Below are 26,185 nucleotides of genomic sequence, written 5' to 3'. Positions count from 1 at the left end.
CTCGGACGTTGATGGTTGCATATATTGATAGATTTTATAACTACAACCATGTTTTGTCACGTGCAGCATATGAATGTATAAAGTACATTTGTTTTGTGAAATTCGATCAAATTAATCAAAGTCCTCATTACAAAAACAACAAATATCCATGCTATGCCTGTTATCTGGCTAAATTCACCAAAGGGTGAGCAATTCCTGAATTCTATTGTCACTAATATTTTGACAAAATGGGAAAGCCAAAAGGTTAGCTTTTTGCTCTTTTCTCAGCTGCGTGTGTCAGACATTTGACTTACCAAGCAATAATCAAGCCTACCAATCTGGATCAGAACCCTTCCCCTTATCTCTGCTATAAGGGGATTTTGGAGACTTGTGGAATTTTAAGGGTACAACTATTAATGCCCAATTTGCATCCCAATGTGTACGAAGGTAACTGAATGTGCACTGTGTACCTGGATACCACGGAAACGTTGCTTGGTGGGGGGTGGCATGATGTCCAACATAAGTTGGAAATCACTTCAATCACTTAGCTGGAGGTGAACCATCTAGCTGTCTATAGCCTGAGTGGTCCTTGTTTTGCTCATTTGTGTTCATCCAAATTAGTCTTATTTTCTCGGTCCATAGTCACTGCAAAAAGAGCATGTGAAATTGCTGGGATAGAAAAATGATGCTTTATTCAGTCCCATTCCACTGGATATTCTTGACATGTTCATTTCTATGTTGCACCTAAGACAATGCTTTTAGGCTGCCTGGTAATCATACCAAACTGTGCATTATTTGAATCCACTTAAGAATCTTCAAAGACACTGTCCAGATTTGATTCTTTTAAAACTCTGTCAACACGTTTTTGAGACTGTCCAAGAAGAATTGGATGCATGTTTCAACTTGCCTTTCATCTAACTATGCTTTGTCAAGGAAAAGTCATTTTTCAAAGGAACGATTTCCTTCAAAGTAATCCTGTGAAAGTCGAAATGATTTGTTCAATCATCTAGGATAGGAACCTGCGACCAAGCTTCACACCTACTCGATAGATCAGCAAATCAATGCACTTACTCACTGTATCAACTGTTAATATTCTTAATCAGCTATTGGTCAAGAATTAGGTAGTAGAAATGTCATCAAGTAACAACTTTATTAAGTGGTTCAAAATTATTTTTCTGCAAGCCTTTGTTGCAGTCCAAATGGACAACTAGAGAATTTTGTCACACATAATTCCTTACACTTCACTAATAAATACAATTCAATGTTCTTCATCCCTTCATTCTAGACCTATATGAATCCATTTTTATGCAACTACAATGTGTAGACATTGTGACCTGTTTGGTTGTTGCAATCTACCTTGAACATGCCTCTACTGTTGATGTGGTTTCCATCACTGGTCTCATACTACACTGGCATTTTCTGAACCTCTCAGCTGCACAAACATCCCAACTCAAGAGTGTCCCTGCACATTTTCCACTGCAGCGTTCCTCCATGCCACTCCTCTATAGTTATTATTCTTCTCTTGGCTTTCTACCACCTCAATGACATTAGAAAGGGATGTAAACCCATTGTAGACCTCTCAGCGTTCTTTCTCTCTCCCTCTTTATCGCTACACTTTCAACAACACCCTTTTTTTTTGCACAATGTATATACCCTTCCAGCATTGCAATTCTCTCTTCTCTGCATTCTCTTCAACTGTTCCCTTTAGTTTAGTTTCTGGACCTAGTTTTTCCATGTTCTGCAGTACTTGGTTGTATTTGCTTTCTTTGTTTTCCTCTCCACAGGTTGGAGAAAGCTGAGTGCTGACCTTTTATTCTGCTCCTGCTTCCCACAAAAACGCACCAAACAATTCTGCTTTCTTTTTTCCCTGCTCCGCTAATGAGACATCAATATCTGTCACCCCCACTATTCCTCTATTTTCCCTTTCAGAAACATGCTGGAACGTTTACTGTCAATCTTACTTGATTGTATTTTATATTGTATTCTGTAAGAAGTCAGTAGCTTGTATTGAACAATCTGTCTTAGTCTGACTCATGTCCAGTATGCTATTTTTACTCAAATTCCTTGCAGGGTCTCCACTATTTCTGTTTTCTTTTCTTTCCACTTAATTCTCTTTATTCTTCTACTTTTAATACATCTTGTTTTGACAACCTCAGACTTGTACAGAAAAAAGGATGGAATTGGACAATGGAAATCTAAAACATAAACAAAAATATTGAAATCTTCCTGAATTTGACTCTTAAAGCAATTGCAAACCAATAGCCTATTTGCTTCTGTCAGTCATTATTCTGCCCTTACGTTACTTATTGGAAATACCTCTGTGCTTCAGAACATCCTCATGTCTTGCAGTATTTCTCCCTGTCAATCTTGCAACGTATCTGTTCTCGGTTCTTTCAATTACCCGACCAAATGTGGGCTTACAACTTCTGCTGTCAAATTGAGAATCGAAACTTGTAAATGAAAACTATAGATATTTTGTCCTCCCTTGTGAATTAAAACAAATCCCTTTCCAATGATGAGCATAAACCAATGTTTTTTTAACAAGGAAATTCCCCTCTTCCTATCACCTCACTTACCATTGTAAAAGTACTAGACCATAAACACTAGGAAGCATTGGACAGGAGATAGGCACATTTGGATGATGGGCGTAGTTAATTAGAGTACCTTCAGTCCAACTCGTCCATGCCGACCAGATATCATAAATTAATCTAGTCCCATTTGCCAGGACTTGGTCCATGTTCCTCTAAACCCTTTGTATTCATATACCCACCCAGATGCCTTTTAAATGTTGCAATTGCACCAGCCTCTGCCACTTCCTCTGGTAGCTCATTCCATACACACCACCCTTTGCGTGAAAAAGTTGCCCTAAGGTCCCTTTTAAATCTTTCCCCTCTCACACTAAACCTATGCCCTCTAGTTTTGGACTCCCCCACCTCAGGGAAAAGACCTCATCTATTTATCCTATCCATGCCCCTCATGATTTTATAAACCACTATATGGTCACCCCTCAGCCTCCGATGCTCCAGGGAAAACAACCCCAGCCTACTCAGCCTCTCCCTATAGGTCATATCTTCCAATTGGTGAGGAACGTGGATGCAAATTGGACAAGTGAGGAATTTCCTAAATATGGGATTCTTCTTTAGAAATGTGATGCAGCATTTCTTTTTAGACGTGAATTCCATTTAAACCATTTGCAGCAGTGAAAGCACTGTATAATGTCAAGTTGTGAGGGACTCATTGCATATTGCTTAATTCAGGATCTCACCTTTTGAGGTCCAACAGAATGAGTCATTTGTCTGAAGTGCACACTTATTTTGTGTGGATATAAATGGTGTATTTTACTTGGTGCTTTTTTTGCCCCATGCAGTGGTCAATGTCCTGCACTATGCAATCTGTCCAAAGTTGTCAGACATTTAATTCTTTTAACCAGCACTGTATTCTAATTAGTGTTATCATTTTCTAATACCCACTTTGTCTGGTTTCTACAGATATGCAACAGCAGTACAAGATGGCTCACAGTACTTTGTTCTGCTCATTATAACAGATGGAGTTATCTCAGACATGGCACAGACTAAAGAAGCTATTGTTAATGTAAGTCCTAGTTTATTCCTGTTAATCCAGCAGATCATATTCAGTGTGAATTGAATTCTAGTCAAAGTCATTCCTGAAAAAAATTGACATTTGATTGTACCTACATCCAATAATGTAATCAAATACAAGATCATATAAAGGATTATTTTATTATTTACTGGAAATAAGTCGATACTAAATAAGATTTTATGTAACACAATGCTGAATATGTTTTGAAATATGGAATTATCTCTGACTAAAAGGTAACACAATGTTTATCATTCTATAATCTAAATTTCTCAATCCAATACTCAAATTATTGTAATATTTGATTATTGTGTTGTTTTAAATATTTTGATCATAATGGATTAAAACCAATTGTGATGCTGGCACACCATGCAGGGTAGCACCCACATCCTCCTCAGTAACTGCTTAGCCATGGGATGGTGTACTGTGAATTACTAGAAAGGACTATTGGGTAGGGCACAACTGATATTCATTCCATGCATATTTGTGCCATCAGCACCATCTAGTTGTCCACGCTACAGAGTGCTGAAACTATTCGGTTCAAGCTAAAGGGTTGGTCATGCATCCCCTACAAGTGTTGCTGCACACAACCTCCATGAGATTGGCAGTTTCTTAAAGGAGGAGCTCACTCTTGCAAGGTAGTGCACATGATCTCACACTGCCTCCAAGAGTTCTGCTTTTTGAAAGCAACACATCTTATTTTGAGGAGTAAACTAGAGGACATGCTGTTGTAGTCCTAGTACGAGTAATGATCAAGGGCTAATTAATAACACTATTTTTAGATTAGATTAGATTACTTACAATGTGGAAACAGGCCCTTTGGCCCAACAAGTCCACACCGACCCGCCAAAGTGCAACCCACCCAGACACATTCCCTACATTTACCCCTTAACCTAACACTATGGGCAATTTAGCATGGCAATTCACCTACCCTGCACATTTTTGGAATGTGGGAGGAAACCAGAGCACCCGGAGGAAACCCACGCAGACACTGGGAGAAACTGATTATTGTAACAAGAACTTCGAGAAATGAGTGAGTTTTACATAAAGTTTGAAAGTGAGGTAGTTAAGTCTGAAGCAAGGGTTTTAAATTTGAATAAGGGAAACTATGAAGTCGTGAGGCACAAATTAGCTGAGGTGATTTGGGCAAATACATGAAAAGGCATGACTGTAACTAGACAATGAACAACTTTAAATAACTATTACATGAATTATGGCCACTATACATTCCTTCAAGCTACAAAAGTCAACTGTGGCAAACAAAGGGAGTTCAGAACTGTACATATTTTTAAAAAGGGTCTGCAAGGGTCCTAGAAATAGCAATAGATTAGCAGGTTTTAAACCTATAGTAAAGACGACAAAGAAACGAGTAAGTAAAGGAAGAGTAAAATCTGAATACAATTTCACACAAGACATAAAAATGGACTGTAAAAACTTCTATGTTTTACTGGAATGAATTTGTGTTCATTGCAGAGTGGGGGAACCTTATGGGCAATAAAGAAATGACAGAGAAACTAAATTATTACTTTATGTTTACTTTCACCGAAAAAGTTACAAGAAATCTCCCAAACTAGAGAGCCTAGTAGCTAGGAAGAATGAGGAGTTAAAGGAAATTCATATTTCTGAGAGGTTTGTGCTAGAGAAAGATGATATATCCCCAGGACCTGATATTCTTCATCCTAGTGTTGGAAAGGTGGTGATTTGGAGTTGGTTGATGAACTGGTGATTATGTTCAAATATTCTATGAATTCTGGAATGATTCCTGCACATTGGAAGGTAACAAATGTCATCCAATATTTTAACTGAATTGAGTTGAATGAGCTTCATTGTCACATGTACTGAAATGGGTACAGTGGAAAGTTTATAACTTGCCACTTACAATGCCCCCTTAGGTGAAAGGTACCTAGGTACAATTTTTATTTACAGATTAGAGAAATGAAGAGGAAAAAAGTAACATTCCAGCTGTATGCACTAAATCATAGTTCAGAAAAATGGGAAGCAAAGTTAAACAGTCAAACATAATCTCTCTCCAAAGGTTCTCCACAACAAACCAGCACAGGAGGCCTCCACATGGACTTACCACTGGCTGCTGCCACATCCTGCACTGGGCCTCTGGTCATTGGCATACCTGTTCTGGTCACTGGCATCCCCACTTCAGATGCTGATGTCCTTTTTCCAGCCGCTGGTGCTTTTCGGAGACTGAGGTCGGGTGTCCCAGGCTGAGAGAAGGGAGGAGAGAGGGAGAAGAAAATAAAAAAATGGGGTGGAGCAGAGGAGCTCCGGCTGGAGCCATCTTATTGCAGCTTATGCAGAAACCTAGATATAAAACGGGGAACTACACACCTGTTCACCTTATATCAGAAGTAGGGAAAATGCTAGAATCTAATGTTCATGTTGTAACAAATAACATTTAGATATTAATTATCTAATTGGGCATAGTCAGCATGGATTTGTGAATGGGAAGTCATGTTTGATGAGCTTGTTGGAGTTTTGCAGAGGTGTTAAACATAAAATTGATAAAAGAAGAGCAAATGGATAGAGTATTCATTTTATTTTAATCAACCTGTTTGGCCATAAGACCACAAGAAATAGGAATGGAAGTAAGGCCAATAGGCCCGTCCACTCTAACATTCAATCATGGCTGATGGGCAATTCAACGGCACTTATCCGTACTTTCCCCATATCCCTTAATTTCTTGTGAGATTGAGAATTTATTAATCTCTGCCTTGAAGATATTTAATGTCCCAGCCTCCTCTACACTCTGTGGCAATGAATTCCACAGGCCCATCACTCTGTGGCTGAAGAAATGTCTCCTCATTTCTGTTCTAAATTGATCCCCTCTAATTCTAAGGCTGTGCCCATGAGTCCTAGTATCCCCGCCTGACGGAAACAATTTCCCAGCGTCCACCCTTTCTAAGCCATGCATTATCTTGTAAGTTTCTATTAGATCTCCCAACAACCTTCTAAACTCAAATGAATACAATCCCAGCATCCTCAGCCATTCATCGTATGTTAGGCCTACCATTCCAGGGATCATCCGTGTGAATCTCCGCTGGACATGCTCCAGTGTGAGTATGTCCTTCTTGAGGACTGGGGCCCAAAAGTGGACACAGTATTCTAAATAGGGACGAATCAGAGATTTATAAAGTCTTGTTAGCACATCACTGCTTTTACATTCCAACCCTCTTGAGATAAATGACAACATTACACTTGCTTTCTTAACCACTGACTCAACCTTTAGAGAATCCTGTACTAGCACTCCCAGATCCCTTTGTACTTTGGCTTTGTGAATTTTCTCACTGTTTATAAAATAGCCTATGCCTGTGTTCTTTTTTTTCAAAGTGCAAGACCTCGCATTTGCTCACGTTGAATTCCATTAGCCATTTCTTGGACCATTCTCCTAAACTGTCTAAAACTTTCTGTAGCTTCCCAACCTCCTCAGAACTACCTGTCTGTCCACCTAACTTCGCACCATTGACAAACTTCACCAGAATGCCCCCCGTCTCTTCATCCACATCATTTATATATAAAGTGAACAGCTGCGGCACCAACACTGAACCCTGCGGGACACCACTTGTTACCAGCTGCCATTCCAAAAAACAATCCTTTATCCCAACTTTCTGGCTTCTGTCTGACAGCCAATCCCTAATCCATGCCAATAGCTCATCTCGAACATGATGGGCCCTCACCTTACTCAGCAGCCTCCCATGAGGCACCTTATTAAAGGCTATATTATTTATTTTTTATTAGATTCCTTACAGTGTGGAAACACATCCATCGGCCCATCAAGTCCACACCTACCCTCCGAAAAGTAACTCACCCAGACCCATTTCCCTCTGACTAATGCACATAACATTATGGGCAATTTAGCATGGCAATTCACCTGCCCTGCACATCTTTGGACTGTGGGAGGAAACCAGAGCATCCAGAGGAAACCCACACACAGGGAGAAGATGCAAACTCCATGCAGTCACCCAGGGCTGGAATTGAACCCGGGTTCCTGGCACTGTGAGGCTGCCATGCTAACCACTGAGCCACTGTGCCAACCCACGACACATTATGACACATCTGAAATAAGTGGGATTTGATCCCAAGCCTGACTCAGAAACACTACCATGTGTATAAGATGTGGAGGTGCTGGTGTTGGACTGGGGTGGACAAAGTTAAAAATGACACAACACCAGGTTACAGTCCAACAGGTTTATTTGATGGCACCAGTTTTTGGACCACTGCTCCTTTGTCAGATAGCTAGTGGGGTAGTATCATAGGACACAGAATTTTAGTAAATAAAATAAATTTACAATAAATTCAGTGCCTTGTGATCCTGCTCCACTAGCTACCTGATGAAGGAGCAGTGCTCCAAAAGTTTGTACTTCCAAATAAATCTGTTGGACTATAACCTGGTGCTGTGTGATTTTTAACTTTGTGTCTAGGTGCCCTACTCAATGGATGTACAATAATTCCGCTTTCAAAAGGTTTTTGATGAAATCATCACAGGAGGTTGGTCAGAAAAATTAAAGCATGTGGAATTTGAGGTAATATACGCCCGTAAATTATACATACAGCTTATAAAACTTGAAGACTTTGTATTTGATGTCAACTCTTAGGTACCAACTACAAATAAGAGTCAATACTTAGCATCTAGAGCTTGGGATATTAAAATGGCCTTTCAAAATTGAACAACTGGTATTATCAATTAATTATGCGATATAATTTCAATGCCTAATTTATTTCTTGCTATTCAGAGTAGCATTAGCTTTATTGGTCACTGGGATAGCTTAAGTAGACATCAAATCGTTTGACAAGTGCAGAAAGAAGTTTCAATGCTAATGAGCCCTGATTGGCAAATTTTAGAACCCAAAATCTAGGTCAGACTCATCTAGAAGAAATGGATGTTAACATTTCCAGACATTAAAAATTGCATAATGTGCCAAGCATGACATTCTGATTTCTAAAATTGGAATGTATCCACAGAATTGCCAATCCAATTTCAACTGAGATCATCTTCAACTGTAAGGGTTTTCTCTCCCGCTGTCACCACTTACCAAGTCATTCAGTATGGCATCAAAAAGAGCTCAGAAAAAGAGGTGGTCAGCTCTAACTCAGATATCACAGCAGTAGAACTAGAACCTGGCCTTTACTAAATGCCTGCTAATTTGACCATGAAAGCTTTCACCGTCTCTTGACAAAAAAACCTAATTAACCTTTATTTAAAGCCAATTTTCATTAAAAATACTAAGTGCCTGCAAAATTGATTTTATACTTTAAGAACTAGGTTCAGATGGAGAGAATAAAATCCACAAGACAAGGCAACACTAGCATCCAGTATGGAATGGATTTATATTTGATCTAAAATTTGCCCAAGGCTTCAGTTGAGGAAGAAATAATTGAAAATCAGTCTCTGTGATCACAGATTGACTTGAGAGGCATTCTGAAGCAGTCCAGCCATTTTGCTTTCTGAAGTCTGAGAACAGTGACTTCTACTATGAACCAAGTGTCATTCTATCATGCTTATTTACTTCCCACAGAGATCCAAAACATGCAAATACCTTTTGAGTGTTCTGTCCATCAAGGTGTGTTCAGTGTGTTGGAATGCCATGCTGCAACACCAATTCTGCAGTCAGCTGTTCGCTGTGTTGCCTCTGCATCTATGCAAATGAGGTCTACCTGCAATATTTAATTCAAAACCCCAGCAACATGATATGAGACTGGGTAATATCCTGAATGTCCTGATCACCACTGTTGAGGATCTTTGGAATCTATGCAGTTTTTTTTCCAGCATCCAAAACTGTTCTTCTGCAAACGCACATTTTCAAAGGTTATCTTTGCTACAATTCATTGTTGGCTGAATGTGAAGCCTTACTCCATTAAAATTCTCTGGTATGCAAACCCATTGCATATTAATTCCCTTGTTTCTGTTATATTCTTATTTGGCCTTGAATTGAGCAGCTGATTATCTGTCTTTTTCTCTCCAAACCACCTCCTGCTGTCTCCAGAAAATACTCCCTTCCTATTCCTGCATCAGCCTATCAGCTGCTGAACCTCTCATCCATGATTTTGTTACCTCTGGGCTTGATGAATCTCCATGCTTCAGGCTCTCTGCCTTTATTAAATCTCCATGCTTCAGGCTCTCTGCCTTTATTAAATCTCCATGCTTCAGGCTCTCTGCCTTTATTAAACGCCGCTCCCTCACCACCAGACGCCTGGAGGAAGAACGCCTCATCTTCCGCCTCGGAACACTTCAACCCCAGGGCATCAATGTGGATTTCAACAGTTTCCTCATTTCCCCTTCCCCCACCTCATCCTAGTTTCTAACCTCCAGCAACTCGACTTGTCCGACCTGCCCAGCTCCTTTTCCACCTATCCACTCCACCCTCTCTTCCCTGACCTATCACCTTCATCTCCTTCCCCACTGACCTATTGTACTCTATGCTACTCTCTCCCCACCCCCACCCTCCTCTAGCTTATCTCTCCATGCTTCAGGCTCTCTGCCTTTATTCCTGCTGAAGGGCTTTTGCCCGAAACGTCGATTTTGCCTGTCCTCGGATGCTGCCTGAATTGCTGTGCTCTTCCAGCACCACTAATCCAGAATCTGGTTTCCAGCATCTGCAGTCATTGTTTTTACCTACCTGAATCAAATGCTGCCTTGGCTCGTATCCTATCTTTCATCCTCATAAATTTGAGCTCATCCAAAACTGCTATCTGCATAATAACTTGTATGGTCATCCATCATTTCTGTTCTTGCTGATTTCCAGTGGCTCCTCAGCCAGAAATTCCATGAATGAATGATTCTCAATCTTCTGTTCAAATTCATATGTGGTTTCATCCTTCCCTTTCTCCATAATCTCCTCAAGGTTTACCATCCTCTTGGACATTTGTATTCCTACATCTCTAATTTCCTATATGTGCCCCCCACCCCCTCAACACCATTTATTTATTTTGTCTCTTCATTGTTGGCTGTATCTTCAGGTGTCTAGCCCATGAGCTATGGGATTTCTTATACCAGACACTCCACTTACATTAAAAAAAAATTCCTTAAAGCTTTCTGGCCAACCTTTTGCTCTAGTTTCTATGACTCCTTATGTGATTCTTTGCAGAATTTTGTCTGGTAACACACCTGAGAAGGGCTGTCACATGTTTTCTTTCATTAAAAGTGCAATACAAATGCAATAGTTGCTGCAGGTTTCCTTTGGACAATGCCATGTGTGGTATAAAAATAGAAAGTCACACTTTAAAATCAAAAAGGAAAGTAGGTTTCGGAATTCACTGCTTGAGTGTGGTGGACACATTTCAAAAGAGAATCTAATAATTATCTAACTAGAAAAGAATTGCAGGATGATGGAGAGAAAGAAGGGGTTGGACTAAGTGAGTTCTTTGTTTACAAGAAGCTGAATGGCCTTTTCCTGTGCTGTATTATTCTATGATTCAGTTTATACTACTCCACTTGGTCTTACATTCTTTGAGGGATTCCAAATGAGGCTTGGAACATCAATCCTTGATGATGCTTTATCAGTGCTTGTGTTTTTGTACATTTGAAACAATTATATTCTAATTCATATAAAATAAGGATAGATCTTTGCTTATGTTTTTGTGATATCCTACCACTGTTTATCATAATACCCCGATTCTGTTCCAGTTCCTGAAATGGATTCATTGTAATGTGTTCGAGCATAGTATTTCTTTGCGTGTTTGAATCTATCTCTTTCAAATGGTGATCGGTGCTCCTTCATGAGCACAAAGCTTAACAGCTCATAAAGAATCTTCATAAAATCTGTAGAGTTTACACTTGAGACTTGATTCCACACAAAACATAAATCATAGTCATGCCCCAATACTTAGAGTTGGAGATAAAAAGTGGAGGTCTTGCATTGCTAGGAAAACTGAGAAATATGCAGATTCTGTCATAATTAAATGCAAGAACAAAATTTTGTTCCATATTTCTGGGACTGGGACCAGCCATTTGTGGATACCTGTGCTAAAGGGTTACAATGATGGAATTGAGTCGAAAAGGGTGGCACTGGAAAAGCACCGCATCAGGCAGCATCCAAGGACCGGGAGAGTCGACATTTCAGGCATAAGCCCTTCATCAGGAATGTGAGATGAAGGGCTTTTGCCCAAAACATTAACTCTCCTGCTCTTCGGACGTTGCCTGACCTTTTGTGCTTTTCCAGCATCACGCTTTTCGACTCTGACTCTCCAGCATCTGCAGTTCTCACCTTCTTCTTAGAGTGATGGAATCTACCACCTGTAAGTTTCACTCCAAGTCAAACACCATACTGACTTTGGACTTTGTAACTGTTTCCTCACACCCTTCCTAATAGCTGTGTGGGAGGACCTACACCTCATGGACTGCAGAGATTCCAGACAGAGCTTACTATCACCTACACAAGGGCAATGAAGGCTGCAAATGCTGATGTTCATATCCCATGAACAAATAATAAGAATTAAAACAATTTTGTGCAATGATATACATGTTCACAAGCTTAATATCTTTCCGTAAGAAAATGTTCAAAGTCTGATCTAATAAAATAACTTGGTTATTTCTCCCAAAGCTAAAATGACTCCGTGATGGTGAAAGTGACTATGTTTTCGGATTCACTTTGCTTTTGCTTAATTTAAGGTACCCTGGTGATATATTCATTTGCTGAATAATTAAAAGGCAACTTTCAGTAAAATAACCAGGGGTTATTTCTTAGTTAGAAATTGACATTAATTGTTCATTACCAGAGAATTGGCCTTGAGGGCTATTTTATAATCTGACAGATTCTTTACAATACCTAAACTAACATGAATCATTTGCACTGCAATGGTTGCTGGGGTTGGGAAGTTCATGAATTTCAAGTCATCTGGGCTTTCCTGAGGAGATGTCTGGTACAGTAATAATGGGTGTCTTTGTCAATGGAAAATGTCTGCTGACAATCTTGACCAGAGATGGGGAACCTTTTCATGTTGGAAGGCCGCATTATGTTAGTTGTAATCTAATAAGGCCGCATCCAAGAAACTTCAATTATATATTCTTCAAAATTCACGTTTTTTTAATTGTGGTGGTCAGTCTGTGAGGATTATTTCGTTGAATTTTCTTTTACTCTCTGGTATTTTAAATACATTCATTTTAAGATTAAAATAAAAATAATAAAGGATGAAAAAAAACATATTAGTAAAAAATAAAATATTTGTTCTGCAAAATTTGGATTCATTCAAAAGGCCACACATTATGGCCGAGAAGGCCGTAGGTTCCCCACCCCTGACCTTGACTATTAAGGGAAAGATATTAAACTGACAATTTGCACTAATTCCTTGTCAGTAAGAAAATCTTAAATGGCAAGTACCTTGCATTGTTTGGGTTCTGTGCTGTGAATTCTATGTATTTCTGGGTTATGTCTCCATCACCTTTCAAAAATAAATCTGCAAAGAAAAATTGCTGGGTAAATTAATGAGGCACGGAGTCAACAAATTGACTGGATCTTATAGCTGACATTCCAGAGGTGGCTGTAGAGCGAAAGGTGCATTGGTTTTTATTATTTAAAACTACTTCGATTTTAGAATAATCACCATGCGCAAAGAATGTAATCCCATTATTCAAGGAAGAGAATGAAAACCAGAAACAATGGGTGAAATTTTCATTACTTAATTTTTATTGAAATAGAGGGACTACAAGCAGATGAGAATTCATTGCAATTGCCAAAGGGTTTTGTCTTGGCCTTTTAATTGAGCTATAGATTAGCATCCCACTTCCGAGCTCCAATTAGAGTGGGAAGATTGAATTGCATGCTGAATCTGTCAAAGGATTGGAGGGACCATAGCATGGATAAGAACCAACAGTCACCTCTGTATTGATTTTGGAGATTGCTGCAATCACAGGAATGGAAAGGTGACCTGGGAAGGGGCCTCAGGGTCTCACTCTTATCTGGTGGCCCTGCTTTGAGATTGGAGGAACTTCAGTGAGCTGCTGTATTCCAAGGACAGGGGAAGTTGACTACCTCTCCAATAATCGGTGGAAATGGAAGTAGCCACGAATGTCAATGGAAGAAACATGATCACACCCAAGTGAAGACAGAACACAGAGGATGCAAAACCTGAAAAGGGTTGGAAAGGTGAGCAGTGAAAAATTTCAGGTCCCAAACTCCACACTCTGACTTTGCCAGCATCCTCCTCAATAACACTCCTAAGAGCAACATACTATGCAGTTCCAGTCATTCTTCTCTATCTCCAGGCTCCTCACATCCCTGTCTAAATAGCCATCACTCACGCTCTCTATTAACCTTACTGTGATCTGATAACCATGCCTCACAGTCACTTTCCACAAATGTTGTCCTTCCCTTAGTCCATGAGTGGGATGGTCTTGTTCCAGAAGGCTGGAGATAATATCAATGACCTGTTTGAAGGCTTGAAGCCTCCTGATGTAATGGAACAGACATACTATACATTGGGGTATCATGTGGAGGTGGATCTGTATCTATCCCCTCTGCCCTGTAGAGAGGTTGTGGTTAAGGAGACGGTAGTTGGTGTTTATGTTGTTCCTGGTGGTGCCCTTTCTGTTAATGTTGCTACTCTGCTTTTCCCTCATCAGAGGTGCAAGGTAATCAGCTCCCATTGGTATGATGAAGGAAGGAAGAGAGCTGTAGATTCTCAGTCAATGAGTATTTTCAAGACCAAGATCATTAGATTTCTTGGCACTAAAAGAAAATCAATTAAAATTGGGATAGGTGGGAAAGGAGAGTTAAGTTGTAAGTCCAGCCATATCATACCAAAGTGGCAGAGCAGGCTCGGGGTGTCATTTTTGCATAATCCTGCTCCTATGTCTTATGTTCTCAAATATTCACTGTCTCCAACACTGGAGCAACAAGCACTGCCCTAAACTGCTGTGCTAATTTGAAACTACATCACTACATCAACTTTGCTGAGTAAAAATACTGGAACATTCTTCCAAACAACAATGTAGAAGCACCTTCACCACACAGACTGCAACAATTCAAAAGACTTCACTTTTCTTGAATAATACCAGAAATGCTGACCTTGCCACTGATGTTAACAATCTGTGAAAGAATAAAAATAGTGAAATTGAGTCTGTATGTATTAAAAGATCCATTTTGTTTTCAATTTAAGATAATTCTTATCTATTATTTTTATTACAGACATGTAATCTGATTAATAGTATTTATTGATTAACATTCCAATACAATAAGAGGGTTCACAAAATGAGTCCACAAATGTTTCATAGGAACCTTATGAAAGAATAGATTAAATTCCTAAAACTGATTGTGCTTCAGTTACGTAAGGTAAAAACTCAGTTAAAAGATTAGCATCCTCTTAATGTATGCTGAATATAGCGTTAAAGTGTGTGTGTGTCTCTGTGTGTGCATGCATATTAGTAATTATGTAGTTTGCTTCCCCCACTTGCACACTTTCATTACTGTCATCTGTTCTTTTGACATTTCTTGTATTGAGTGACCACAGTTCCCCTTTAGAATATCATTTTCTTTTATAGTTTTTTTTTTATATAATGGGAAGGCTTATTAATCCTTCATGTTTACCTATTTTTCACTAAACATCCTGGAGTCATGCAGCAAATAACTTTCCATTCTCACACCAGCCCACATTAATTTTTGTATCTTGTACCTCTGTGTCCAAAGTATAATACAAAGTACTCTAATCTATTCACTAGCCCTGTTAGAACTGAGCCAACTACATGATGGTAGCTATTCTACCTTGCTTTCGGATTCTTAAATTTTTTCTGCTGAGGATACTTTCTTGCAGGTAGAGCTTGGAAGCATGCCATTATTTGTGAGATATATTGACACTGATTCACCTGTAGCTTTAATAATGTGCAGAATCTTCCCAGCTCTTAAACAGTACGGTTATTGGAAAAAAGTGGGAAAATTCAGGGGAGATAACTAGCCAGGCCTTTCTTGATATTGAAGCCAATAGTTCAGGACACCAAGATAGAGACATAGAGATGTACAGCATGGAAACAGATCCCTCGGTCCAATCCGTCCATGCCGACCAGATATCTAGTCCCACCTGCCAGCACCTGGCCCATTTCCCTTCAAACCCTTCCTATTCAGATACCCATCCAAATGCCTCTTAAATGTTGCAATTGTACCAGCCTCCACCACTTCCTCTGGCAGCTCATTCTATACCTGTACCACCCTCTATGTGAAAAAGTTGCCCCTTAGGTCTCTTTTATATCTTTCCCCTCTCACCTTAAACTTATGCCCTCTAGTTCTGGATTCCCTGACCCCAGGGAAAAGACTTTGCCCATTTACCCTATCCATGCCCCTCATAATATTGTAAACCTCTATAAGGTCACTCCTTAGCCTCCGACGCTCCAGGGAAAAGAGCCCCAGCCTGTTCAGCCTCTCCCTGTAGCTCAAATCCTCCAACCCTGGCAACATCCTTGTAAATATTTTTTGAACCCTTTCAAGTTTCACAACATCTTTCTGATAGAAAGGAGACCAGAATTGCACGCAATATTCCAACAGTGGCCTAACCAATGATCTGTACAGCCGCAACATGATGAGATCCTCCAGAGTGAATAGAGAGAAGCCTATTGACAGTGATAATTGCTCATTGTCACTCTCGTTATTATTTAATTTCACCTCATTATTGTCACTCAACTACTCACCAGGAAGTAACTGGACACCAAGAATTCCTGATATTGAGATCTGAGTGGGCCCTTAGTGACTCCAGCTCGCCATTTGCTGCTCTGGGCCTCCAGCCCCAAATCTCAAGGCACCCTGCACTGCCAATGACTGCATACACCCACCTCCACAGACCATGCCATCCAACATGTGCCAACATCATTGTCCCTCTTCTCCGATCCGCTTACGGGACAGTTCTGCATGTCACTGGGGAACACTGGAGTTTTTTAGCACCTCTCATTGTAGGACTGCAGCAAGGGTATTCGACATGCTTGGACAGACACACAGCTGACGACAGGGCCAGGTTCCAGTTCAGGGCTGTTCCTCATTCTCTGTTGCAGCACTCGTTCACGTTGTGTCAACCGGGATGCTCACAGCTTCCTGTCTTGCTTTTCTTTTTTGCACTTTGCCCCTTAAAGGATCACAATATTCCTGTTTTATCTTGCAGTTTAACACAGACACAAAGCCAGGCACTTTGCTATGCTTGTCAGCAGTCCTCAGTCAAGGCAATTGACATGTTTCTGTATAGCACAGTGTTATGTCAGTGTTGTACCTGCACTATGTGTCTGCTGTGTACAAACATAATTCGCTAAGTGCTGCACACAAATGGCGACATTTGAGTAAAGTTGACCACAGTCAAGCCTAGTGAGACACCCTTCAGTCAGGGGACTACCGAAAAGCCAGTTAAGGGATATCATTCCAGGGGCTAAGGGTTAATCAGCATTATGGAGTCTATAACTCTGCGGTCTGGAGAGTTGGTGACCATCAGTCATGTGAGTCTAATCTAATCTATCCATAAGCTGTAAGAACACATTCTGAGAATTGTACATATCTCAGTCAATAGTCTCATCATTCATCATTCAGGGTGTCCTCAAGTCTCTCAAGAGACTGGATTTTTCCAGTCTGGGGGCACTGTCCACGAAAAGCCAAGGGTTGCGGTAATCAGGGAACATTGCTGGGGAGGAAGACTGTGTAATTTATCAGGGAGATTAGAGTCAGAGTGCTCGGATGTACAGGGGATTACAACAGTGAATGGGGTCAACTCAGCATTTAAGAGGAGGAAACATTAGAAGGGCAACATAGAAGGAATAATATGGGAGGGAACAGTCAGTGGCACCCTGGCTTTGAAATGGAGAATGGATCTGGCATGTTTACTTGGTGTACCTGGGACTTTAAGAGGAGAAACTGTGGTAGGAGAGGTAAAGCGAGCATTTAGATGGTGAGGTTGTAAGGGAACTTGTGGATGTTCAAACCTAATAGACGGGTTGTCTACCAGCAATGCAATGTCTAGGGTTCACCAATGTTAAAAATGCTGACCTTGAACACATCTGCTTGAGAGGCACTGTTGCTGTAAATAACAAGTGGGCAATTTAGATGAAAATGGCTGCCTCTACACCCAGATTGGGTAAAATAAATGTTTCATTCTGAGAGAGTGGGACTCCAATTTTGAGTGATTTAAGACCCTTCTAAAGGCAATACAATTTCACAGATACATATACAATAAAGTTGAGAGACATCTGCATGCTATATGAACATTAGGCATGGACCTCCAGTGTGAAGTCCATATACTTTACAGCAGGCCTTCCTGACCAGTGTGCAAGAGAATGAATGAATCCAAGGATGGCTGTGATGCAACAGCAATGTTTCTCGAACTTCAAAAAAGTGATAAACCAACAACAACCTTTAATTTATCCATAGCACACTTCATATCTTGGACTATAAAACATCATGTAGTGCTATGGATAGGCACACAACCTTGCACACCCCCACACTCTCCCACACACACACACATGCATCATATTTACAATGTGAAAACAAATTTACATTTGCATGCCCATACCACCTATGTGGCCTCAGATGGTCTTCTTTCTTTCTCTTCCAGTGTGCCATAGCTAAGGTGGTGTCTTATGAGAGGAGACCTGGGGGGCCTCTGTGTACTTTCCTCTGGGTGATCTGGCTTCCTTCCCCAGTCCAAGAAACATTCTTTTTACCCCTTCTGGGTGGATTGGCCATGCTAAAGTGTCCTGGGATGGGCAGGCTAGGTGGATTAGATGTGACAAATGCAGGGTTATAGGGACAGTGTAGGGGGGTCGTTCTCAGTGGGATGTTCTTCAAAGAATGACTTCCTTCCATGTTGTAGGGTTTCTATGTTTCGTTTCTCCTGTGGCTGGTGCTGACACACCACCTTATCTGAAGTATCTGAAGTCAGCTCAAGGTCCTTTGTTCCTCTCTCACCTTATCATTGTACCAATGGCTCGAGCAGTGAGTGTACAACTATGTAAATATCCAGCAGACCAAGTGACAACCACCAACTTGACTGTGGATGCAGCCAAAATATTCACATACCTGAGGCAGCAGGGTACTGATGGCATTGCTACAGTCGGGCAACCTATGCACAAATTGCCCTGGGGCCCAACTGCTTGCTGCTTCAGCATGTCAATTAAGTCCCTAGTTGGTAACAGCAGGAGGTCCTCTGCGTAAGGCTGAGAGATGTTTGCTCCCTGGCAGTCCTCCAGTGCCAGTGGTCTGTGTCGTTTCTTTCTTGACCACCTGCGGAGATGTGGGAACAAAGTGCTCACCAGCAGGTCCTCTAGACTCTAACAGAAATAACTAGGCGAAAGTGAGGACTGCATATGCTGGAGATTAGAGTCAAGATTAGAATGGTACTGGAAATGAACAGCTGGTCAGGCAGCATCCGAGGAGCAGGAAAATCGATGTTCTGGGCAGGAGCCCTCTAACAGAAATATCACACCTATCGAGGTGGTAATATCTGAACTAGCTGGCAGTGCAGGAGGCAGGCTTGTCTGTGTTTCCTCTAAGGGATCCATACTCTCTTCCTGAGAGGTGGAGGAGATGTCTTGTAGTGTTGTCCTCTTGACCATAAAGATCGGTGATATACCCCTTGTACCTGCAAGAGAAAAAGAGAGAATGTGCTATGACTCAGGGGTATGATAATAATATATCCACAGTGTGATAATAGGTGCGTAACAGAGCAATGAATGCTGCTTCTGACTTGTTTGTCAGGATACAGAATTTTCGGTATCTTACATGAGAAGTCCTGGACCTCACCAGTGAGGGCCAAAATTCTTGCTTTGTAATGGGTTAAGGAGACAAATACCTAGCACTTCACCACCTGTCCTGCCTCTTGCAGACTATTATTGGTCAATTTATTGTGGCAGGAAACAAGGGCAGGGGTTGAATGAAATGAAACTAGTGCTGTTGCAGGTGGGTGGAAAGATGCCCCAAGTGAGTAAGCAGTGCAGAGGACATGCAGGGTTAGTAGTGAGGTGGAGAGTGCGGAGATTGAAGGTAGTGAGGGCTAGCGTCAGAGGATGTTGTCTGCCATGGTGAGAGGGATAGAGCATGAGCCTTGTTGGGAGGTAGGAGCAGAGGCAGAGATAGAATGCATGTCAGGTAATGGAGCGAAAATGATAGCATTTAGCTGGTGAAGTGGAGAAGATAATTGACCTCCTTTTGGCTCTGCTAGACTGTTCCCAGTCTGTGGACACTGCACTGTGCCAGGTAGCAATCTCAACCAGCCTGGCAGGGTCTGGTATCATGGCCTCTTCTGCTGGTCATGGGGAAAGAGGACATGTCTGCTCTGCATAATTCCATCCATCAGGACTTCCGGGTTCCTTGCTGCAAAGTGGGATACCAATTTCCCTTTGTCTTCAAAATCTAAGGTGAATGTCTCCAATCAGGTAGGGCTGCTCCAGACCAAGTGCACAGCCACCTTTTAAATATGGTGCTGCCACCAATGATCTCAGGATATCCCAGCACTGGTGAGTACTTCCCTTTACAGTGAGTGGGAGAATTAGGCTAGCATCAGACTAAAGAGGCATCATAGGAGTTCAGTACACTGTTATGTGGTGAGTTTGAAATGACTGCATGAGAGAATTTGCTTAGTCTCCCCGACAGAAACCCTCGATGAATCTCAATCAAAACTTTTGGTAAGATTCATCCCAATGTAAAACTGATGCAAAAGCAATAAACTTGAATTGGGTTTTTATAGTTAACTATTTAACTTCAGAAATTTTGTCCTGAAAACTTCTGATGTAGTGTAATCAAAATGAGCTAACCATACCAATACTTTCCATAATGTTACAAAGGCATCATTAATGCAGCGTGCAGCTTGGGAAGGCCATGTATGAAATAGATCACTATAATTATGTTCAGAAAGATCTATGAAGCAAGAAGATACTAAGAGATTATCTAACTAATCAAATAGCCTTAACTCCCTCAATAACTGTATTTGGAATTGTTGTCCTACAGTAAGCAACATGTATATTTTTAAGAACAAATATTGTTGACAACAATGCCTGCAATGTTCTAGATTATTATAACAATTTATCATTTGAAACAATTGAAGAAACCAACTCCAGTGACAGAGATGAATAGCTTTTAAATTCCAAATAGTTTGCTTAATTAGATCGCAATTATAACTTTGCATAATTTTAAAGCATTGTTATGATATTGTTACTTAATGATTATTCACTTAGTATTTGTGGGGTTTTTTTGTCGTGAGAATACAGTGATTGAATGGAAGTTGACCATCAAAGATAAATGTGATTAGTCATAGAAGCCACGCATTTGAGAATATATTCAGTACTGAATGACAGGATATCACTCTGTATGACACCCTCATTGGTGTAGCCAGATTGTCCAGCTTTGGCTCTCTTGCAACTAGCAGCAGACATGAAAAGATGAAAACAACATGAATTGTGAGCAGGTTACTTAGGTGACTTCTCTTGGCAAATCCTCAAAATTTTATTTTGGACCTGTTGTATCATGAGACCTCATCTTTTGGAACCCAGCCATGTTAGTAGAATGTAAGAACATCCAATGAATGGTATCTCAAGTGAATTTTGACCAAAGCAATGAAATAAAAGTCCCTTAAAATATTTGAGAAAATGTTAGACTTCAGGAGGTATTTCTCATTAAGGGAGCTGAGATTGCTGATTAAAGCAGACTTGTGACAAAGGTCAGTCAATCGCTCATTCCACTTCATCCAACTTGTTCTAGTTAACCAATCTTTCCATTTCTCTGCCCCCAAGTTTTCAAACTATTTTTCTGACCTTTTAGCTTTCCTTTACAGTGTGCCCTGTTCCCAAGGCTTTTCACATATTTACCTTGGTTGCTCCATAAGCATCTCTGGAAACGTACCGCAAGTCTTTTGGAAACTTTGGAAATGTCTGATCATCAGTCTGACTGCTAGATGAATCATTTGTGCAGGGTTTTTGTCTTGCCACACTGTGGTTCATTGGTACGACCATCTAGAGAGCCACAGTGTTGCTTTTTTAATATATTGAAACAACTAGCCAAATGTTTGACCTCATGTATTAGATATATTCTTCCCACCCATATCATAGGTCCCCAAATGATGGGGAGGAACTTGTTTGTCCAATTTTTGAATGGCATTGTGTTGTAGTCTTGGCAATGACCGAGGCCAGATTTTCTAATTTCAAATGTGGTGAGTGTTGAGATGTTTGCTGCTGTTGCACATTGAGATACTTCAGAAGACCTGATCAGCTTTAAACCTCCAATGGCAAATTTGTCGATTCTGCTGAAGGAGGCTTGCAACGTTGACGATTTGGATCTATTTGCCTTACTCAGTTCAAACAATGCCCGAGAATTTTTAATACCTGGCTTATTAATTAGAGATGTCCAGTCCACCAACTGCCTCCTTCATAATCACTAAACATCCCTAAGACTTTAAAAAACATTTCTAGACATGCCAGCCGGTATCATAGCAAGGTATTATGGCCCCTCCACTTCTCCTCTTCATCATTGCTGTCTGTGGATGGCTGCAGCAAAGGGTTCATTGCTGTAGCTGGGACAGAGAGATCAGCTGAGAGGATGAAAAAAGTTAGTGCAGTAATTATTGTTGCAGTTAGAAACAGTTGTCCTAACAGCACTGTTGACTGGAAGCTACTGCCTGTTGGTTCAAGATTGTTTCTCAATCAATCCACTGTGTAACATGGGCAAGAAATTTGTGAGTATTCCACCAAACCTCACAACTTTAATTTACTCAAAAATATAAATGATGGTCAATTGCAAGCTTTGCTGTGTGCTTTGAAATTCCTACACACAACTTAACAATTAATTGCTGAAAATAAAATTGCACACAGAGGATTTGATTTTTTTAAAATTAGATTACTTACAGTGTGGAAACAGGCCCTTCGGCCCAACAAGTCCATATCGATTCGCCGAAGCGCAATCCACCCAGACCCATTCGCCCCTGCCCCTAACACTGCGGGCAATTTAACATGGCCAGTTCACCTAACCTGCACATTTTTGGACTGTGGGAGGAAACTGGAGCAAACCACACAGACACGGGGAGGATGTGCAAACTCCACACAGTCAGTCGCCTGAGGCGGGAATTAAACCCGGGTCTCTGGCGCTGTGAGGCAGCAGTGCTAACTGCTGTGCCACCATGCCACCCATTATTTTGATATGAATGGAATGAGTCTAAGGCACTGCCTTCTGAAAACTTGGTGAGAAGGTTTAAGTTTGAACAACTGAGACGTGCATGATGAGAATGTTCTCAATACACTTAACAATGAGAGCATTATATTGGAAAGTTATTTACTGGAGAACAATACACAATAATATGCATTTTGGACAAAGGTACCCCATCAAACTGACCAGATTTTTTTTGCTTTTGTTTCTTGGTGACAGACTAAAGGTACACCTGCTGTTACTGTGTTCAAAGAAACTGAACATCATCTGGTATTTTAGTAATACCATAACATTCACTCTGAACGTTGATAAAAGCATCTCTTGTCAAAAGACGACCTTTCCCTGTCTTGGCATAATCCTGCAGGGCTGAATTGTGTGATTCAACCAGAAAACACAAGATGGCTCCTGGCACTTGTCAGCATGTGTAATAGAAATGTACTTGGAAAGAAGTCGCATTGGAACTCACTAGAATTCTGCTTGCACTATGTCTGATAATAAATTAGCACTTAAACCAGAATGCTACTCTTGTGTAGGCTCCCTCTGCAGGCAATTCTATTCAATTGTAACATTCAACACTGTGATTCTACTTGTCATGCTGCAAGCTTAATTCTTAACTGTGCTTTAGTGCATGTTTTTCATTTCAAGAAAGGCTAAAGCAGCCGAGCGTGAAAGGAATCCCGAGTCTCATACTCCTCTCATGCTGAACTTTTAATTGTATTAAGTTAGTTTACACAAAAGGTTGTTACTTGAACAAGATATGTTTCAGTCAGCTGGGTGTCGAACATGGACTAGAGATCATCATGTTTAAAATTCACCAGGCCAATGCACTAAGAATGTCCTTTTCGCATAGTTTTCGCATAGAGTGCACATATGATCTTCTGTAGAAAGTAGGACTTCCCCAGATCTACAAATGAATAATTCCGCAATTTAACCAGCTAAAACTACTCAAGGGAAAAAAAAATACATAGAACATGAGTAGGCTTCCACATAGAGCCAGGTTTCCATGAGAGACCTAGCCTGTGTGGTTTGCTGAAGCCAGGTTGGAAGAATCTCAGCCCCAATGTCAGTCCTAATTTCTCAGATCTTCTCAATGACTTGTGATGACTGGTCAATTATTAAAAGCATCTGTGTTTCTTTGAGTTCACTGCAAAGACTTGATTCAATTCTAAACTCGCATTGATCGGGGCCACTAGCTTGAAGTCAACTGAGGGAGTTCTGCATAATTGGAGGAACTGTCCTTTGGATGAGAATTGAATGAGGCTCTCTCTGCCCTCACTGGTGGATATAAAAGGTCCCATGACTCTACTTTTAAAAAAGCATGGCAGGTCACTAAAAATGATCAGGCCAAAATTTATCATTGTCAAATATAAATCATATTTGTATATCATTTGTATACAATGACCAGAACAAATTATTTTATTCTTATCAAAATATTGCATTTATTTAAGTTTCAGGTGGTTTCTATTAAGTTAATTAATAATCTAACAGTGGAGAGACACGGCAGAGTATCTGAATCCATTACGTACCCATCCTGTTCTGTGTGGGAACCCAAGGTACTCTCGGCTACTCATATCCTGGACAACCACAGGTGCTCCACAGAGAGTTTCATGGATAGCACATTTCTGGATGTGGTCAGCCCTGTAGTTAAAGATACACAGGACCAGAGAAACAGTACGGGAGACAGATGCAACTCCATCTCCGATCTGTGTTTAGTTCTGAATACTGGTGAGATTTGTTTTCCCTCTGAGGTGTGCAACCAGAGCCGAGTACATGGTGTTATAGCTGGCTTCACTCTATAAAGTGCTGGAAGAAGATTGGGAAGGCAATAATGATAGAGAACAGGCAAACATTCCTGCAGAAATAGTTGTAAGAATGATGTGTTGCCTCCCTGGTGACAGGGTAAAGGATGTTACTGATGGATTACATCACACTCTAAAGTGGTAGATAAATTGCCAACAGTCATGATCCATATAGGAACTAACACCACAGGTGGAAAGAAGGATGAGGTCCTGCAGGCAGAATTTAAGGAACAAGGGAAGAAATTTATAAGCCGGGCATCAGATGTGGCACTTTTCCAATTACTGTCAGTGCCATATATAAGTGAATATAGAAATAGGAGAACAGAGCAGATGAATGTGTGTCTGGAAAGTTGTGCAGGAAAAGGGGATTGGATTCAAAATGACTGACAGCTAGTGTAAAAGAGAATCCAATGTCTTCTTTCGGCATTTAATTGGTGAAAAGGTGTAAAATGGAGTAAAACTGATTGTGAACCAAAATGGAAATTTACGTGCGGAGGCATAAGGCATATCTGAGGTACAAAATGATCACTTTCCATCTGTCATTATGAAGAAAGACATTGCCGCCAATGTTGTACTGAAAGAGGAGTTTGGGCTATAAATCGATAAAGAGGAAATATTAGAAAGGTTAGCTCTAGAGTTGGTAAATCACAGGATGGGATGAAATGCATTGCAGGTAACTGACAGATGCAAGAGAGTAAAGAGACACTGACCTTAATCTTCCAGTCCCTTTTGCATGGGTAGTGCCAGAGGACTGGAGAATTTCAAACATTCAAACAACTGAATTACAATAAAACCAGATGACACATTTTCAGTCAGTTTGACCACAAGACCAATGTAGTTTCTTTGGTAGGAATGTGTTTAGAAGGAATAAACCAAGACAAAATTAACAGTCATTTGGGCAAATGTGAATCAATTAAGGAAAGACAGCATAGGTTTCTTGAGGGAAAATCATAATTGGTAGAATGTTGATAATGGTAATGCAAATGGTGTGGTGTACATTGGCTTCCAAAGTGTATTTGATAAAATGCCACATGATAAGCCTGTCAGCAAATTTGAAGTCCTTTAAATGAAAACAACTGCAGCAGCATGGATGGGATGTTGGCTGTGAAAAAGGAAACAAATCCTATTGTAAGGGATTTGGGAAATGATTTGCCCATTGTGCAGCTACTTAGCCATTAAGGTTGCTGACCAACAGTTTTTGTAGACCATTTCTATCATGGGTCCAGTTGAGGCCTAAATTATATTGACTCTCAGTTTGCGAGTAATGATTTATTATTTAATGCTCAAAGCTATCAGTAAAGAATTTTTTAGATATGAAATTGTTGATCTCCTTCGGGGAATAGCTTTTTGCTGCTGACTTGAACTTCTTATTTCACTGATAAGAGAAGCAGAAGTAACTTTAGATTGCTAAGTGACTTTTCAAGAGAAGCAGCCACTGTGAAAGATGGTCATAAATATAGCTTAGCACAAACAGATGCTACTTACTTGATACTTGAAATGATTGGTTTTGTCGATTTTTTGGCACCTTGCCCACTGAGCCTTGAACCTACACATGATTCATTTTTTGCTTCAAGCACAAATCAAGCTGTTTGTCAGTTTCTAACTCGGTGGTTTCAAAATTATATTTTTTAAGTATGGTTGAACTTAAGTGTTAATTTCACATTAACACAATCAGTTATGTTTAAACGTGAGTGTGAATTACATATGCCA

The 26,185-nt window shown here is 40.4% G+C and overlaps 1 protein-coding gene across 3 annotated transcripts in view; it reads left to right on the top strand.

The window, feature by feature from the left end:
• LOC122563195 (copine-8-like) overlaps positions 1–26,185 on the top strand; it is a 664,955-nt gene that overhangs the window by 579,147 nt on the left and 59,623 nt on the right. For 2 of the 3 annotated variants that reach the window (XM_043716737.2, XM_087973593.1), the window contains exon 18: positions 3,468–3,570. In XM_043716737.2, the coding sequence (XP_043572672.1) occupies positions 3,468–3,570 (103 nt within the window). Of the gene's footprint in view, positions 1–3,467; positions 3,571–5,611; positions 5,800–26,185 lie in introns of those variants that run through there. The other variant, XM_087973594.1, reaches the window with a different exon arrangement.

The sequence above is a fragment of the Chiloscyllium plagiosum genome, unplaced genomic scaffold, assembly GCF_037043375.1.
Source record: "Chiloscyllium plagiosum isolate Xiang-an unplaced genomic scaffold, Cpla_swu_hap1 HiC_scaffold_26, whole genome shotgun sequence".
Classification (NCBI taxonomy): domain Eukaryota; kingdom Metazoa; phylum Chordata; class Chondrichthyes; order Orectolobiformes; family Hemiscylliidae; genus Chiloscyllium; species Chiloscyllium plagiosum.
The sequence above is the reverse complement of the archived record's forward strand: the minus strand, read 5'-3'. Positions and strand labels throughout refer to the sequence as shown.